The sequence below is a fragment of the Mobula hypostoma genome, chromosome 7 (genome assembly GCF_963921235.1).
Source record: "Mobula hypostoma chromosome 7, sMobHyp1.1, whole genome shotgun sequence".
Classification (NCBI taxonomy): Eukaryota; Metazoa; Chordata; class Chondrichthyes; order Myliobatiformes; family Myliobatidae; genus Mobula; species Mobula hypostoma.
Window position 1 is genome coordinate 146,312,731 of NC_086103.1, and position 18,698 is coordinate 146,331,428.

At 41.4% G+C, this 18,698-nt stretch overlaps 1 protein-coding gene across 4 annotated transcripts in view; it reads left to right on the forward strand.

The window, feature by feature from the left end:
• Positions 1-17,313: 17,313 nt before the first annotated feature.
• Positions 17,314-18,698, forward strand: part of cdk8 (cyclin dependent kinase 8) — a 117,283-nt gene continuing 115,898 nt past the window's right edge. For 3 of the 4 annotated variants that reach the window (XM_063052878.1, XM_063052879.1, XM_063052880.1), the window contains exon 1: positions 17,314-17,699. In XM_063052878.1, coding sequence (XP_062908948.1) covers positions 17,572-17,699 — 128 coding nt within the window. In that variant the 5' untranslated portion in view covers positions 17,314-17,571. The remainder of the gene's footprint in view (positions 17,700-18,698) is intronic. The other variant, XM_063052881.1, reaches the window with a different exon arrangement.

The following is an 18,698-nucleotide window of genomic DNA, read 5'->3' on the forward strand; positions in this document are numbered from 1 at the left end:
TTTCTTCGGCACTGTAATGACTCTTTTATTTCATGATTCTAAAAATGTGATGACTGAAATCTTAATATTCTTGGCCACAATACAGTCAAGAAAAAAAAATCAAAGTAGTGGTTTGGTGGTATTGATCAAAGAAACTTCAAGTTTGGAATGGAATAATGCATTTACTCGTGCTTTGAATTACAGAATAATCACAGAGGTATAGAATTTAGAATTTATTTAAATCCATTCCACAATGTGAGTGAATAAAAATCTTTGCGTTATGACTGTTGCAATGTACAGACATGTGGGTTTTAAAGTCTAATGACTTCTAGAAAGAAGCTGTTTCGTTGTCTGTTGGCCCTGGGTTTCATTCTGCGGTAGTGGTTGCCAGACAGAAGCAGCTGTAAGTTTATGGTTGGGGTGACTGGTGTCCCTGATGATCTTCCAGACTTTCTTTCTGCACCTACTGCTGTAATTGTCCTCAGTGGAGAGAAGTTCACATCCACAGATGTGCTGGGTTGTCTGTACCACTCTCTGCAGTGCCCAGCGATCACGGTTGGTGTAGTTCCCATACCAGGCAGTGATACAGCCAGTCAGGATGCTCTCAGAGATGCCCCTGTAGAAGACCTTGAGGATTTGGGGGCCCATGCCGAACTTCTTCAGTCACCTGAGGTGGAAGATATGCTGTTGTGCTTTTTTTTTGCCACAAAGCTGGTGTGTACAGTCCAGGTGAGATCATCAGTGACGTGTTTACCGAGGAACTTGAAACTACTCACTCTCTCAGCTGCAGACCCATTGATGTTGACTGGGCTGAGCTTGTCTCTGTTCCTCCTGTAGTCCACAATCAGCTCTTTCGTTTTTTGGAAATTGAGGGAAAGGTTGTTATCCTGGCACCACTGTGTCAGGGTGTCACCCTCTCCTCTGTAGGCTGTCTCATTACTGCTAGAACTAAGGCCGATCAAAGTCGCGTCAACTGTAAATTTGATCAGCAGATTGGAGCTGTGTGTGGCAGTACAGTTGTGGGTGTAAAGGGAGTAGAGAAGGGGACTCAGGACACATCCCTGGGGGGCAACTGTGTTGAGGGTCAGAGAGGCAGAGGTGAGGGAGCCCGTCCTTACGACCTGTCAACAATCCAATAGGAAGTCTAAGATTCAGCTGCACAAGGTGGGGTGCAGGCTGAGGTCTCTGAGCTTCCTGTCAAGTTTGGAGGGAATTATGGTGTTGAATGCTGAACTGTAGTCCAGGAACAGCATCCTAATGTAAGCATCCCTCTTTTCCAGGTGAGTGAGGGCGGTGTGTAGTGCTGTGGCTGTGGCGTCATCGGTAGACTGGTTCTGTCGGTAGGCGAGTTGCAGGGGGTCCAGTGTGGGTGGCAGCATACTTTAGATGAAGTCTTTAAGCAGCCTCTCAAAGTATTTGCTTATTATTGAGGTGTGACAGGGCGCCAATCATTCAGGCATGCTACCTTGGTTTTCTTCGGTACAGGGACAATGATGGACGATTTGAAACAGGAGTGCACTACGCACTGGGAGAGAAACAGATTAAAAATGTCTGTAAACACACCAGCCAGCTGTTCAGCACACACTTTAAGGATGCACCCTGGGATGCTCTCTGGCCCTGCTGCCTTGCGACTGTTAGTAGAAGAAAAGATCTGGAAGGAGAAGGAAAAGAAAACTATCAAGCATTTAGCAAATATCCAAAGACCAAATCTGCTTCCCACATGAAAATCCATTTTTTAAATTGTTTTCCTTTTACTAAGGTTGATGTAATTATGTGTGGCATAAGTGGACTGGGTCCTCCAAGAGGACTACAACCTTGCTTGCCTCAGTGACCTGAAGATCTATATTGGTTGGAGTCAGGGTATTATGCTTTGGCTCTTGGTAGGGTCACCCATGCCAGACAGGTCAAAGAGTAGATGCTAGATCAAGAGTGGTCCACTGGTCATCCAGATTCAGGGGTGCAGCTCAGGGCTTACAACCCTGACTGGTAAAACAAAATTGTTACAGAAACAGCAATGAAGAATCCTTCTACATCTGTGTGTGACGGTATTCCTGAGTCTCCATCTGGGACTTGCATGACTGACAGTACTGAAAACTGAGAGGAAGCTACTGACATGGTGAAACCCTGAATACTACCAGAGATGGAGGACCTTCAATGCTGCCTGAGATGCCAGTGGGGTAACAGGCAGTAAATTGGTAGGTCTGATGAGAACTTTTCATTGTATCTTGGTGCATGGTACAATAATAAACCAATTCCAATTATTCAGTCACAGCATGTGTGTATTTGCTGCTAAGGCTAACATTATTGATCCATTGTTAATTGCCCTAAAGAAAATATCGGCAAGCAGCCTTCCAAAACAACGGCATCCTGTACACTAGTTCTAGTGAAATAAGTGTGGTAAGTGGAACGTATTTCAGTCAGGAGGCCTTTAGGAACACCAATAATAAAATGAAGATTTCAATATTCTAGAGAAAAAAAAGGAGAAAGCATACAAATAGTTAGCTAGAGGAGAAATAATTTAAATGAGTCGAAAGTAATTCTAGGTGGATTAAAACAAAAACTGTAAATCTTGCCTTTTTTTCCCCAAGAAGGCTTTGAAATGTTTTTGAATCATTTTTCTCTATCCACCAGGTAATCTCTTGGCATAATAAAACTTGGAATAGAATATCAATTTCGGAAGACTGGAACTGGGCACATGAATGATATCGCCTGGCCATTGGACTGAAATTAGGGCCTCAACACAGTGATATTGGACTGGAAGAGGATGCTGGTTTCCTTAACCTGTATTTGGAGAAAGTTACAGAAACATCAATTGAGAAAACAACATCAGGGCAATGATGCAGACTTGCTTCACAACATTCTGCACTTAAATTGCTTTAGATTGAGAACCAAGTGGTCAGGACTACAACTTAAGTGCCCTATAAAAGTATGATGGAATTGAATTTCTCTGAGCAGCTGGACTTCAGGAGAACACTTCATAGTCCATCACATTTAATGGAGCCAGAGGCTTTATTGCAGTCAGAATGGCTTTTTAAAATTTTGATGCTGCTCTCCATATTTCTCTTAGAATTGCTGCATAGTGAATAATATGTGCATTATGCAGCTAGATGAACAGAATCGACTCTGCCATTTAAGCAGCATTATTTCCAGTAGAGTGCTAGTTGGAGCTACTGCTCAAAAGAAAATAAGAACAAATATCTTAGTCCAAGAAAAATATTCATCACTCCCTGCCAATCAGCAACAACCCTCTGCCTCTTTAATGTAGAAAACCAAAAAAAACTACAGAGCTGAAAATCTGAAATAAAAACTAAAAATGCTGGAAATATACAGCAGGGCAGGCAGCATCTCATTGATAATTAACATTTCATTAAGATGAAAGGTCATGAATAAAATGCTGAGTATTTTCTAAATATTTTGCTTATATTTCTGATTAACATAGGCAAGGATGACAAATGGCAAATTACATATGAAACCCCTTTCTGCTGGGCATCTCTGGAAATGTGGCTCGTTAGTCCCTCGCTAACAGCCACTGGATTCCGTGGTGAAAACCCACTATGGGTGCCAGTCACAGAACCACTTCCCCAGCCTTCACCTGAACCTTCTCCCTGTTCCACTCTCCTGATTGGATGGCCCATATTCCTCATCTCCAACAGTAACCCAAACACCATTTCCTCTGAAAGACCATTACATGAAGTACCATGCAACATTAACAGTAAAACCTTTACCAGGGCATTATACACAAGTTCCAGATAATGATGAGAAATCCAAGATAACTCCATTTGCCCTTCATCAGCAGTTGTGTTGGTGAGCTTGCACTATTAAAATCTTATATATCCCTAATGACCTAGATTTGAACTAGACTAACATGCCAAGGCTGGACTGCTCCACAGAATGTGGATCACTTTCTGACTCCTTAAAACCTTGCCAGCTTCACTTTACGGCTCAAGTCTGAAAAATCAATACTTACTGCAACAGAGAATTTTCATTGATCAGTGGTTCTGCATCATTCAACCCCATTACTGGCATTTAGTTCCTGTTGTTTTTCTGACTTATAGAATACACTTCAGAAATTCACCAATGTTACATTGATACAAATTCACTCCTTTTCAAGCTTTATTGCCAAGAATAGCACAAAGAACAACAGAAATAATGTAAGCTTTAAGTGTCAGTTCCATTCCATTCTAGTTTGTATATATATTGTGATTCCCTTATTGCCATGGCCAGTAATTCAATATCTCACGGATCATTGAACTATAAATACCTACAATGCAAAAGGAAGCTTTTATGATTTCTAAAGTGGCGAGAAATAAAGTACATACATTTATTCCATATTTCCTACGATTGTAAGAACAGATTCACAACTGGGTAAAATTATGTACATATTTTTACTGCCATGTAAGATTACAAACACCGTGTACTTGAGTGTTAGTTAAAAGTAGTTGCCATCTTCTAAAATGTAGATTATTCAATAATTATTAAACCTGATTCCATTTTTGACATGACATCATCTAACTAGTATGCTGTTAACTTTATTTGTTTTTTTATTTATATGTTGTGAAAAGGAAACAGAAACAGAAGTAATGGGAAGCACAGTGAACATATCCAAACACACTGCATCTGGGTAGAGGTTAAATCATTACCTCATCTAACTACTGACAATATTTCTCCCACTCATTTTAACCCACCCCGCTCCTAATCCAGGCATTTATCTCAATTTACAAATAAATCAATAGCAACTGAAAAAAAAAGTTGCAGTGAAATGGGAGAATCACAAAATAAAATGTTTCAGCATGAGATGGGATCTGGCAATGGCTCCTGTTATCAGTGCACAAGAATAGAGAATATTATTTACTATAGATGTTAATGGAATGAGAAATGAATCGTTATCAAGTTATGGAGTTATACAGCACAGAAGCATTCCCTTCACTCAATTGGTCCACACCAACCATGTTTCCCACCTGAGCTATTCACATTTTCCCATATACCTCTAAATCTTTCCCATCCATGTACATATCTAAGTGCCTCTACTTGCCCCAACCACTTTCTCGGGCTGCTGTTTACTGATTACAGCTCACTGTACAAGCCCATCACTCTCTTATTTCTAATCAAGAAGCTTCAAAACCTGGACCTCTGTGCCTCATTCTGCAACTGGATCAGAATGCATTGGTAATAACACCTCCTCATCACTGACAATCAACACAGGCTCACCTCAAGGATGCATGATTAGCCAGCCCACTGCACTTTTCTCTCTACAATCATAACTGCGTAGCTAGGCATAGCACAAATGCCATCCACAAATCACTGATGACACCCCTGTTGTTGGCAGAATATCAGATGGCAGTGAGGAGACATACGGGGATGAGTCAGATCAGCTGTTTGAGTGGTGCCGCAACAACAATCCTGCATTCAATGTTAGCAAGACCTAGGAAATGATTGTCGACTACAGGAGGGGGAAGTCAGGAGAATACACACCAATCCTTATTGAAGGCTCTGCGATTGAAAAGGTGAGGGGTTTCAAGTTCCAGGGCATCAACATCTTAGAGGATTTATCCTGATTCACCACATTGATACTTTATCAAAGAAGGCACATCAAGCAGCTTTACTTTGAGGAGATTTGATATGTCACCAAATACTCCAGAAAATGTATAGTGAACAGCATTGTGACTGGTTGCACCACTGCTTTGTATGGAGGCTCCAAAGTACTCCTGGTCAGAATTTTTCTTTCAAAGATTTCAGTTTGATGTTGGAAACTTTGGTTTATCAGCAGAGGGCAGCAAAGTGCAGGAAACAACAATTAATGTTGTATAGTAACCAAAGTTGGTAAAATCTATTAAAACGCTTTAAATCTGAATATGGAATATGCACGAAAAACAGAGCATTTGGTAGCTTCTTCAGACAGGGAGAAAAGTTTTTTTATGCAATGACAACTGCAAGCTGAAAGGAAAAGCAAATCATTTAACGGAAGTGACAAAAAAGATGAAGACACAAGAGACTGCAGATGCTGGAATCTGGAGCAATAAAAATCAGTGTTCTGAGCAGCATCGGTGAGAGGAAATGAATTGTTGGCATGAGAACTGACCCCAGTATATATAGTTATCCATTAGAGCCATGCAATATCATAATTATAATCTGTTTTTCCTAGAATTCCCCTGCCCAGTTTATGTGCTCTACATACATGGACTTATTTTGAATAAAGCTCCTTACCATTATGCAACCATTAAACATTAAAAGTTTTCAAAATGGAATAAAGAGTATACCTATCTCTAAATAATTAACTATACTCCAAATAATTTAAAAGGAGCTAAGATGTACAAAGAAACCTTGAGTATTCATAAGTTAAATTTATCAGCAGAGTACTACTGTATGCTGTGTAAAACCATATAGTTAGCCTACATTCTCCATTGTGGGGTCTGATGCTATTTCCCCAAATTGGCTTCCTTCTACCAGCGTTGACAGGGTATCAACCATGTCTGTTCCATTTCCTGCACTTCCATTCTAGTCACTTCTCACTGAGACCAAGGCTAAGAGTTGCTCTTGTCACTTTCCACTCCATAAGCCTTCACATTCGAGAGGCCATCACGGTAATTTCAAATACCTTTACCAAGATGTCTGAAGGAGGAGTAAGTAAACCACTAAGAGATACAATTACCTTCCCCTTCTTTTCTAAAATTCCACTCCCTTCCAACCTTCCAACTTCTTGATTCACTCTTCCACCTGTACTGAAATGGATTCCTCTTTTCTCAGCAGCTTCCTATGCAATTACAGAAGATTCAACACTTGCTTTTTGCTTTCTCCATTCCAACTATTTAGACTTCAATACTTCCAAGTGAGTCAGCAAATTTTATGCTCCTCTTTCCATTGAATGTAATGTATTTGGTATCATGAAGTCATTTTCTCTACCCATGAAAACAAATCCAGTTTTGGTGACCTTTGCAGAACTTCTCCATTCAGTCCACATGATTACCTTGAACGTCAGAGGAATATTGGAAACTTGGCAGATATTTTGAACACAGGCAGCATTGAGATGGTGATAGCCATCAGCAATTAAATTCTTGTGGTTTGTAAGTTGAAAATTGAAGTTGATACATACTCTTTACCATATTCAAGCAATCTGTACAGAAATTCTTTTAAAGGTGTTTTTGTTGATGTTGGAGTTACTGTCTATCTCAAATCTGATCCCTGATATTTGTTTTGTATGCAAGGGTACTTTTCTATACAGAAAGGAAAATCACATGGACTGGATCCACAATCCATGGTAAACTAAAACAGCCAGAGAAAGTATCAAAGATGGGTGATAACTTAGAAGAATGGGCAAAATGTAGAGAAAAGTACTGACAAATGGATGGAAAAATAGAATACAAGATAAAGGTATAAACAAGAGAAAACCTGCAGATACTGTAAATCCAAACAGCATCACACAAAATGCTGGAGGAACTCAGCAGGCCAGGCAGCATCTATGGAGAAGATCTTCAACTGTACTTTCTTCCAGAGGCTGCCTGGCCTGCTGAGTTCCTCCAGCTTGTGTGTGTTGACAAGGTAAATGTAGCTGGAAATGTAAAAGAAACGTAGTAAAAAAGCCTTGTTAATTATTAAAGGGAAATTAGGAAGTGCAAGAAGAATTAAGCACTTCATTGTACAGAATACAAGTACAGAAATAGTTGACTCTCAGGCCGAAACCTTGGCGTGCCGAACAACGGCCAGTTATGGAACCCCAAGAGCGGGTCCCATTCCCGCAAAGAACCAAAGTCAGCGTGTAACTCCAGGTCAAGGTCTTCAAAAGAACCCTGAAGGGGAAAGTAAAAGATATTAAAGATGGAAATAAAGCTGTTTCCGAGGGCTTTAGCTTTAGTTTGAGAGTTTAGATAATGACCCTACAAGCCAAGTGTTTATTACTTTTCCTTTGTGTACTGCACAGTTCTTATTAAAATTCAATGAACTGTTCAATTTGCTTCAGTATCTCTCCCTTTGCACTTGGGTCATCTTTGTCAGCTGGAAGTTGAGAAATGGAAGAGAGGTAGGAATTCAGAAAAATTACAATAATCAGTGACGTCACTTTGCAAACTATTGTAGCTGCAAACTGATAAATCCGATAGACTTCATTCTGGTGTGTTCGAAAAAGTGGCGAGTAAGATAATGCAAATGTAACTGCTGTTGAACATGTGAGGGAGACTGAAAGCAGGGAACTAAAGTGCAGGAAATTGCTTGAAGCTATTTGTTATGCTTTGTAACTTCAAAACATTCAACTAATTCAAAGGAATACATGGGAGTCCAGGACTGTGGGTCTAACTTTATGTTTACTTTAAGCGAGGCACGCATATATCACGTGGTAGCACGATGACATATGCAATTCACGAATTTATACACGTAACCATAATGAATTAGTTAAATGAACAAGAATGCTTAATCAAACAATCAGAATCAGAATTAGGTTTATTATCACCGGCATGTGTCGTGAAATTTGTTAACTTAGCAGCAGCAGTTCAATGCAATACATAATATAGAAGAAAAAATATAATAATAAGTAAATCAATTACAGTATACGTATATTGAATAGATTAAAAATAGTTAAAGAAAACAGAAATAATATATATTAAAAAGGTAAGGTAGTGTTCAAGGGTTCAATGTCCATTTAGGAATCGGATGGCAGAGGGGAAGAAGCTGTTCCTGGATCGCTGAATGTGTGCCTTCAGGCTTCTGTACCTCCTACCTGATGGTAACAGTGAGAAAAGGGCATACCCTGGGTGCTGGAGGTCCTTCATAATGGATGCTGCTTTTCTGAGACACCACTCCCTGAAGGTGTCCTGGGTACTTTGTAGGCTAGTACCCAAGATGGAGCTGACTAGATTTACAAACCTCTACAGCTTCTTTCAGTCCTGTGCAGTAGTTCCCCCCCGCATACCAGACAGTGATGCAGCCTGTCAGAATGCTCTCCACGGTATATCTATAGAAGATTTTGAGTATATTTGTTGACATACCAAATCTCTTCAAACTCCTAATGAAGTATAGTCGCTGTCTTGCCTTTATAGCTGCATCGATATGTTGGGACCAGGTTAGGTCCTCAGAGATCTTGACACCCAAGAACGTGAAACTGCTCATTCACTCCACTTCTGATTCCTCTATGAGGATTGGTATGTGTTCCTTCATTTTACCCTTCCTGAAATCCACAATCGGCTTTTTCGTCTTACTGACATTGAGTGCCAGGTTGTTGCTGCGACACCACTCCACTAGTTGGCATATCTTGCTCCAGTACACCCTCTCGTCGCCATCTGAGATTCTACCAACAATGGTTGTATCATCAGCAAATTTATAGATGGCATTTGAGCTACGCCTAGCCACACAGTCATGGGTATAGAAAGCATAGAGCAGTGGGCTAAGCACACACCCCTGAGGTTCACCAGTGTTGATCATCAGTGAGGAGATGTTATCACCAACCCACACAGATTGTGGTCTTCCGGTTAGGAAGTCGAGGATCCAATTGCAGAGGGAGGTACAGAGGCCCAGGTTCTATAACTTCTCAATCAGGATTGTGGGAATGATGGTCTTAAATGCCGAGCTATAGTCGATGAACAACATCCTGACATAGATGTTTGTGTTGTCCAGGTGGTCTAAAGCCGTGTGAGGAGCCATTGAGATTGCATCTGTTGTTGACCTATTGTGGTGACAGACAAATTGCAATGAGTCCAGATCCCTGCTGAGGCATGAGTTCAGTCTCGTCATGATCAACGTCTCAAAGCATTTCATCACCGTAGACGTGAGTGCTACCGGATGATAGTCATTAAGGCAGCTCACATTTTTCTTCTTTAGCACTAGTTTAGTTGTTGCCTTTTTGAAGCAAGTGGGAACTTCTGCCCGTAGCAGTGAGAGGTTGAAAATGTCCTTGAATACTCCCGCCAGTTGGTTGGCACAGGTTTTCAGAGCCTTACGGGGTACTCTATCGGGACCTTCTGCCTTGTGAGGGGTCACCCTCTTTAGAGACAGCTTAATGTCAACCTCTGAGACAGAGATCACAGGGTCATCAGGTGCAACAGGGATCTTCACAGCTGTAGTTGTGTTCTCTCTTTTAAAGCAGGCATAGAAGGCGTTGAGTTCATCTGGTAGTGAAGCATTGGTGCCATTCGTGCTATTGAGTTTCGCTTTGTACGAAGTAATGTCTTGCAAACCCTGCCAGAGCTGCGTACATCTGATGTTGTTTCCAACCTTGTTCGAAATTGTCTCTTCGCCCTTGAAATAGCCCTCCACAAATCATATCTGGTTTTATGGTACAGGCCTGGGTCGCTAGACTTGAATTCCACAGATGTAGCCTTCAGCAGACAACGTATCTGCTGGTTCATCCACGGCTTTTGGTTTGGGAATGTACAGTAAACCTTTGTAGGCACACACTCATCCACACAGGTTTTAATGAAGTTGGTAACAACTGCAGCATACTCATCCAGATACAAAGATGAATCCCTGAATACAGTCCAGTCCACTGATTCAAAGCAGTCCTGAAAGCACTCTTGTGCTTTCCTTGACCATAACTTCTTGGCCTCACGACTGGTACTGCAGTTTTCAGTCTCTGCCTATACTCAGGGAGTAGAAGTACAGCCAGGTGATCAGACTTCCCAAAGTGAGGGCATGGAATAACACAGTAGGCATTCTTGATGGCGGTGTAACAATGGTCCAGTGTGTTATTTCCTCTAGTATTGCAAGTTATCTGTTGATGGTAATTGCTTAGTGATTTTTTTTCCAGACTGGCCTGATTAAAATCCCCCAGAACGATAGTGAAGGCATTAGGGTGCACTGTTTCGTGCATGTTGATCCCATTGCTCAGATCATCTAAGCCTCATTGACATTGGCCTAAGGTGGAATGTGTACTGCTACCAAAATGATCCCGGAAATCTCACGCAGTAGATAAAAAGGACAGTACTTAACTGCCAGATATTCCAGGTCTGATGAGCAGAATTGGTACAGCACTGATATATTTGTGCACCAGGAAGAGTTGATCATGAGGCATATTCCTCCACCTCTGCTTTTGAGATACTCTATATAATCTATAGACTCTAGAGAATATATATGTATACATCACTGAAATATTATTGAAATATTAAATACACATCACTCCTTCCTGCTTAGCTATCAATTCCAACTCAATAGAGAATGCACCTCAACCATATACCTAGTATATTATACGATACAACTACTCTATACAGACATCCACAGCATAGAAAATTTTTAATTGTCCCATTCAGGCCTAAAAGTTTAATTGCTGTGAGAAATTTCTTGCTCAAGGAATAATGTCTCTCCTGACAAGGGGGAAATCACTCTGCTTGGTATGTGAGACTAGCAGTTGTGAAGCAATCTCAGGATCTAGGGCCTCCTCCGTGGTAGTTGTAGGAGTTAACTCTGGGACTGCAGGAAGTGGTTCTAATAGAAGTAGCCAACTTTCCTCTCTAACAATTGACTCTGCTCCCCTCAACTGATCGATGTGTCGTCTCCAGATGATATCAGATGCAATCTCCACTGTGTAGGAGAGTGGTCCAGTTCGGCCCTAAATCTTTCCAAGTAGCCAGTTTTCATCACCTCTGTAGTCCCTCGTCAGGACTGCTTGCCCAGGAGAGAAACATCAAACCCTCTTGTTTGAGGAGCCTTAAATTTATCTCTGTTGTTTGTCCCACATACAGTACTCCTTCGGAGATTGGGTTTGAGGAGACCCAAGTAAGAATGCAAGGGATGACTGAAGAACAGCATGGCTGGTGAGTTGTTGGTTGTGGAATGTGTTGCATTGCAACATGCAAAGAGGAAATGGACAAGTTTCTGGATCAGTGTTGGTTTAATGTGTTCTGCTGAAATTGCTTGCAGTACGTTCTTTAGACTCTGGACCAACCTTTCTGCCAAGCCGCTTGCAGCTGGGTGGTATGGTGTAGATGGCCTTATTCCATTCAGTTTCAGGAATGACTGAAACAGTTTCCCCGCAATCTGTGGTCCATTGTCACTGACTAAGTGTTCTGGAACATCAGTCCCTGCAAAGAGGCTTCTAAATACATCAACAGTGTGCGAGGCTATAGTGGAGGCTACAGGGAACACTTCTTGTCACTTTATAGTTGCATTCACGACCAAGAAATTTGTGTCCATGAATGGTCTGGCAAAATCCACCTGAATTCTCTGAGAGGGCAATGCAGGCCATTCTCAGGGATGGAGAGGTGCTGCTCTTGCCATCTTCTGGATATGTTGGCATCCTGTACAGTGCATGGCAAGCTGCTTGATCTGCTGATCTATCCTAGGCCACCAGACAAAGCATTAAGCCAGTTATGACCGACATGTAGCTCCTCCAACACCTTAACTCTCAGCTTGGATGGTACAACTCTCAATCCCCACAAAAAACCACCTCTGTTATGGGCAAGTTCATCTCGGCGCTAGTAAAAATGGGGGGGGGGGGAGGGGACTGGAGTTTCTGCTGCACATTCCAGCCATTTTGGGTAGCCATGTAGACCTGAGACAGCGTGGAGACTTTTCTGGTTTCCACTTAGATCATCTCTGCTGTAACAGGGAGATTTTAAGTTTGCATATGTTAAGCGGAGTGTCTTTCAACCAACAGCATGGACACCAGTGCTCTTTTTGAAACTGGAACTTGATGTTTTTAGCTTTTTCTCTTCCCTGAGCAGCCCATTTATTTTTGTCTGCCTGACGTGCTCTTTGTACATGTCCTACTTTGACGCATTTTAATCAATTTTCACTTTTAAACCTGCATTTGCTTGGTGAAGGTGAGCCCCTGCAACACGATGACACAATTTGTTCAGCCAGGTCAGTTTCTGTTCAGACTGTTCAATCTCGTTGATGCTCTTTTTCATTTCTGACTGCAACTCAACTGCATCTCTGTCTGCCGTTTCCATCGAAACAGCGATTTCAACTGCTCTTTTAAGTGTAAGTTGTGCATTAGTTAGGAGCTGTTTTCGAATGCTTTCTTCTAAGATTCCACAAACTGAACAATCTCTCAGTGCATCATTAAGCCCATTACTGAACTGACAATGCTCAATCTCTTCAATTCAGCTACGTAAGCTGAAATGGATTCCCCTTCCTTTTGATTCCGCTTCTGAAACCTAAAATGTTGTGCAATCAACAATGGCTTTGGTTCTTAAAGTTCTTGCATTACTTTGACAATATCAGCAAAGCTAATTTCTGCTGGTTTGGTTAGAGCAGATAAAGTTCGAAGCCAAACTATATGCCTTTAAACCTAACAAAGTCAGCAAAATGGTACTTGTTTCTCATTGGCGATTTCATTTGCTTTAAATTATTGTTGAATTAGTTCAGTATGCATGAGGCAGTTACCTGTTATGTGATCAAATTCGTCAATCCTTCCAACGTAGCCAGCATTTCTGCTCTTTTTAAAATTTGATTATTATCACCCCATAAGCCGTGAATTCTTCCGTTCTCTTACTTTAAAAAAAACTCGATTGTGTCTTCCCTTCCAAAGAACACATGTTGGGCTGCTTTTTTCCCCAACTCGACTATCTCCTCGATGCGCTTTTTTTTCAGTTTTAATGTCTTGCTGCGCTTGAATGGGTTGGTAGCCATCTTAGGTTCATTTTAAAAATACATCATCGCCAATGTTATGCTTTTTAACTTCAAAACATTAAACTAATTCAAAGGAAGACACTGGAGTCCAAAATGGTAGCATGATGACGTATGCAATTCATGCATTTACACATACACAATAACCTGTAATGAACTGTTTAAATGAACAAGAATGCTTAACCAAACATACTGTGTATATATAAGATTACTCAAATGTTATTGAAATGTTAAAAACACAACACTATTGGCAGGATGTAATGAATTGTATGTCATTACATTCAGCCTGAGGATCTCAACTTTTTATAACTTATATAAATACCTAGGATGAAGGCACTAAGGATATGTTTGCTAAATTTCTTGATGGCCATCGATGAGCTGCCAAATTAAGAAACATACTTAAGCTGCAGAGGGATATAAGTTTCATGTGGGCAGAGTATAATGTGCAAAAATGGCATTTTGGCAAGGAAATAATATAAAAAATAAAAATAAAGAGCGTCAAACAATCTGCGAGAGGAACTTAACAAGTTGAGAGGTATCTTTCGGGGAGGAGGGAGCAAATATCAATGTTTCAGATCGAAGTCCAGTATTGGGAATAAGAATGGAGAGGAAAAAAGGGAGGTGTGAGACAGGAGCCAGGTGGACTGAAGGAAGGTGAGCATTAAGCATGACAAGCAGATCTATGTACATTAATGACCTTCACATTTGCAGAGGGATGTAATACGAATGGAAGCAGATCGGAGGTTTACTAGGTTGACATCAGGAACGTCGGTTGTCTTATGAGAAAAGATTGGAGAGGTTATGCCAGTGTTCACTGGAGTCAACACTGATTAAGGGAAGTGATTGAAACATACAAGATTCTGAATAGCGGGGACAGGGTGGATGTGAAGAGGATGTTCTCTTATGAGAAAAAACTAGATTGATGGGTTATTGCACAAAAACACACCGTGTCAAATACTTTATAAAAACACATTGCCAGTCCTCACTGAGGGGACAGTGGTGGAAAAGGTGAGCAGCTTCAAGCTCCTAAGAGTCAACATCTCAGAGGATTTATCTTGGGCCCAACACATTGATGCAATTACAAAGACGGCTAGCAACTTTAATCCATTATGAGTTTTAGATTTGCTATATCACCAAAGACTGCTGCAAATTTATAGAGATACACAGTGAAGAACATTCTGACTGGTTGCATCACGGCCTGATAGGGACATGATTGCAAGAGACTGCAGAGGCCTAGACTCAGCCAGTTCCACCAGGGGCATAACCCTTCCACCACCAAGGGCATCTTCAAGAGGTGGTGACTCACGAAGACAGCATCCATCATTAAGGACCTCACCTTCTGGGGATATGCCCTCTTCATGTTACTATCATTGGGGGAATAAAGTGAAAATCTAAGAACAGTCTCCCTCCCCTCCCCCCCACGAATACTGCCTCGTTATTTGTCTTTAATTTTCATATCTTGCACTGTATATGTCAGTGATACTGTTGGGGGAGATGTCTCATCAGGGGAAGGCAGCAGCAGCCAAGTTCATGGCACCATGGGTGGCTCTGTGGTACAGGAGGGAAGGAAAAGGAGTGGGAGAGCTATAGTGATAGGGGATTCGATTGTAAGGGGAATAGATAGGCGTTTCTGCAGCTGCAAAAGAGACTCCAGGAGGGTATGTTGCCTTCCTGGTGCAAGGGTCAAGGATGTCTCTGAGCAGCTGCAGGACATTCTGGAGTGGGAGGGTGAACAGTCAGTGGTTGTGGTGCACATAGGCACCAACGATATAGGTAAAAAACGAGATAAGGTCCTACAAGGTGAATTTAGGGAGTTAGGAGATAATCTAAAAAGTAGGACCACAAAGGTAATAATCTCTGGATTACTACCAGTGCCACGTGCTAGTCAGAGTAGAAAGAGGAGGATATATCAGATGAAATCGTGGCTTGAAAAATGGTGCAAGGGGGAGGGATTCAAATTTCTGGGGCATTGGAACCAGTTTTGGAGGAGGTGGGACCAGTACAAACAGGATGGTCTGCACCTGGGCTGGACTGGAACCAATGTCCTAGGGGGAGCATTTGCTACTGTTGTTCAGGAGGATTTAAAGTAAAGTGGCAGGGGGATGGGAACAAGTGCAGAGAGACAGAGGGGTGTAAAATGAAGGTAGAAGCAAAAAGTAGTAAGGTGAAAAGTAAAAGTGGCAGGCAGGCAAATCCAAGGCAAAAATCAAAAAGGGCCACTTTTCAACATAACTGTACAAGGGCTAAGAGTGTTGTAAAAACAAGCCTGAAGGCTTTGTGTGTCCATGCAAGGAGCATTCGTAACACGGTGGATGAATTGAACGTACAGGTAGTTATTAATGAATATGATATAGTTGGGATCATAGAGACATGGCTCCAGGATGACCAAGGATGGGAGCTCAACATTCAGGGATATTCAATATTCAGGAGGGATAGACGTGAAAGAAAAGGAGGTGGGGTAGCATTGCTGGTTAGAAGGGAGATTAACACAATAGAAAGGAAGGACATTAGCCTGGAGGATGTGGAATTGATATGGGTAGAGCTGCATAACACTAAGGGGCAGAAAACACTGGTGGGAGTTATGTACAGGCCACCTAACAGTAGTATGAGATTGGGGATGGCATTAAACAGGAAATTAGAAATGCATGCAATAAAAGATCAGCAGTTATAATGGGTGACTTCAATCTACATATAGATTGGGTGAACCAAATTGGTAAGAGTGCTGAGGATGAGGATTTCTTGGAATGTATGCAGTTGTACAAGGCCTTGGTGAGACCACACCTGGAGTATTGTGTGCAGTTTTGGTCCCCTAATCTGAGGAAAGACAATCTTGCCATAGAGGGAGTACAAAGAAAGTTCACCAGATTGATTCCTGGGTTGGTAGGACTTTTCATATGATGAAAGACTGGATCGACTGGGTTTATACTCTCTGGAATTTAGAAGATTGAGAGGGGATCTTATTCAAACGTATAAAATTCTAAAGGGATTGGACAGGCTAGATCCAGGAAGATTGTTCCCGATGTTGGGGAAGTCCAGAACGAGGAGTCACAGTTTAAGGATAAAGGGGAAGTCTTTTAGGATTGAGATGAGGAAAAACTTCTTCACACAGAGAGTGGTGAATCTGTGGAATTCTCTGCCACAGGAAACTGTTGAGGCCAGTTCATTGGCTACATTTCAGAGGGAGTTAGATATGGCCCTTGTGGCTAAAGGGATCGGGGGTATGGAGAGAAGGCAGGTACAGGGTTCTGAGTTGGATGATCAGCCATGATCATACTGAATGGCAGTACAGGCTTGAAGGACCGAATGGCACCTATTTTCTATGTTTCTATAATAGACCCAATTCTGAATCGAAAAATATAGGCCGTCTATTTACTTAGGGCAGATAGGTTAATACTTATTCTTCATACTATTCCTCAAAGTGCAGTTGAAGACAAGTCTTTGCACATTTTTAAGATAGAGATTTATAAATTCTTGACGTGCAAGGAGATGGAAGAAAACGAGATGTAGAAATTCAGAACCTTAATGTTGTAGCAGAGTGCAGGGGCCGAGTGGCCCACCTCGACTCCTAACTGGTGCTCATCTGATCGCCCTTGGAGTCAGGGAAGGTTTTTGTATTTTGTCTTCTCCTTTGACGACCACAGGCCATTCGATTCAGAGAGCGCCTTATACAATTCGACCGCATTCACCTGTTTACTTTCCGACGAGCTGAGCGAGTCAGAGCAGGCACACGTACACGTACGGCAAACGACAAGCATGCGTAGTGTGGGTTGAGCTTGCGACAGTGTGCAGCAATGTCGTACGTGGTATTGCAGTGTGATACCGGCGTTGTGTGAAGGGACTGGGGAAGAGCGGCGGTACGACACAAGGTAACAGTGGCCACTTCAGCAGCTACCCAAAACCACAGGCCGGCACATCGACCGGCGGCTTTTATGGTGCCTTCGTGTGACACTCTGCAATACCATTTACGGAGGGGAAGAGCCGACTGCCTTTAGTTGAACAATACTATTAATAACGAAATAAGAATCTAATCGGAAAACTTCGAAAATGGACTATGATTTCAAGATGAAGCTAACAACAGAGCGTGAGCGAGTAGAGGACCTGTTTGAATATGAGGGTTGCAAAGTTGGAAGAGGCACTTACGGTCACGTATACAAAGCCAAAAGGAAAGACGGGTAGGTACAGGGCCCAACACAGATCGGAGAATGTCTAGGCCACGCTAGTCGTTGCTCGGTTTTTAACTGGCGAAGGAGCTGCCTTCCCCCCCCCCCCTAATAACTTTATCGGATGTAATCCAGAATTGAAGTCAGTGTTGGTTTGATGCAGCTGGTCGAGTCTTCGTCGTTATATAAATGACTACTTCATTGAGTATAACAATTTCTATATCGAAAGAATCGTGCGTAGGAAAATTTCCCGTGTTTCGAAGTGTCAGTTAAACAGTCAAAAATTAGGGGTTTGAATTTGTTCTCTCCGGTTGTGCTTATAAATTATCTCAACGAACGTGAAATTAATTGAAATACATTCATTCAATTAGTGTGCAAAACCAAATAGGCTTTTATCGTTTGGGATTTCTATTTAGCTGACGACATTTGAAGTTTAATGCATCAAGTATGTTATACCCATTTCATTTGATTAATGTTTTGAATACGTTTCCTAAGCAGTCCAAGATATTTCAAATGTTTCAGACGTATAATAATTATTAGTCATTTTAAAATTATAGGCTTTAGAATATATTTTGGACAATGCTATTTACAGTGTGAAGAAAACTAATCAACAAAAGAGGGACGAAAAGCCTATTTTCATCAGAATTTCTCATTAATTGTTTTGGCTTTATAAGTATTGTATTCAACAATTAACCATTTCTCGTTCAACACTTTTACATCAGCTTTTTTCCCCTGTCCTATGACCAACTTATATTTTGTAGAATTTTGGTGTTGATAATGACGACGTTTTAATTGTTTGCCTGTGTCATTAGGAAATGTGGATTATTAGCATAAATTTAAAGAGGATTGGTGGGGGGGGGAGAGAAAAAAATTGTTGAAGCAATATTCCTCTTGCCATTGCCATTGTATTCAAATTGTCAAATGATGATGCTGACCTGGGGATATTATTATTGTTCCTTCTGCACCATTTTTATTCACAACAATTTCAATATTAATATAAAATAACACCTG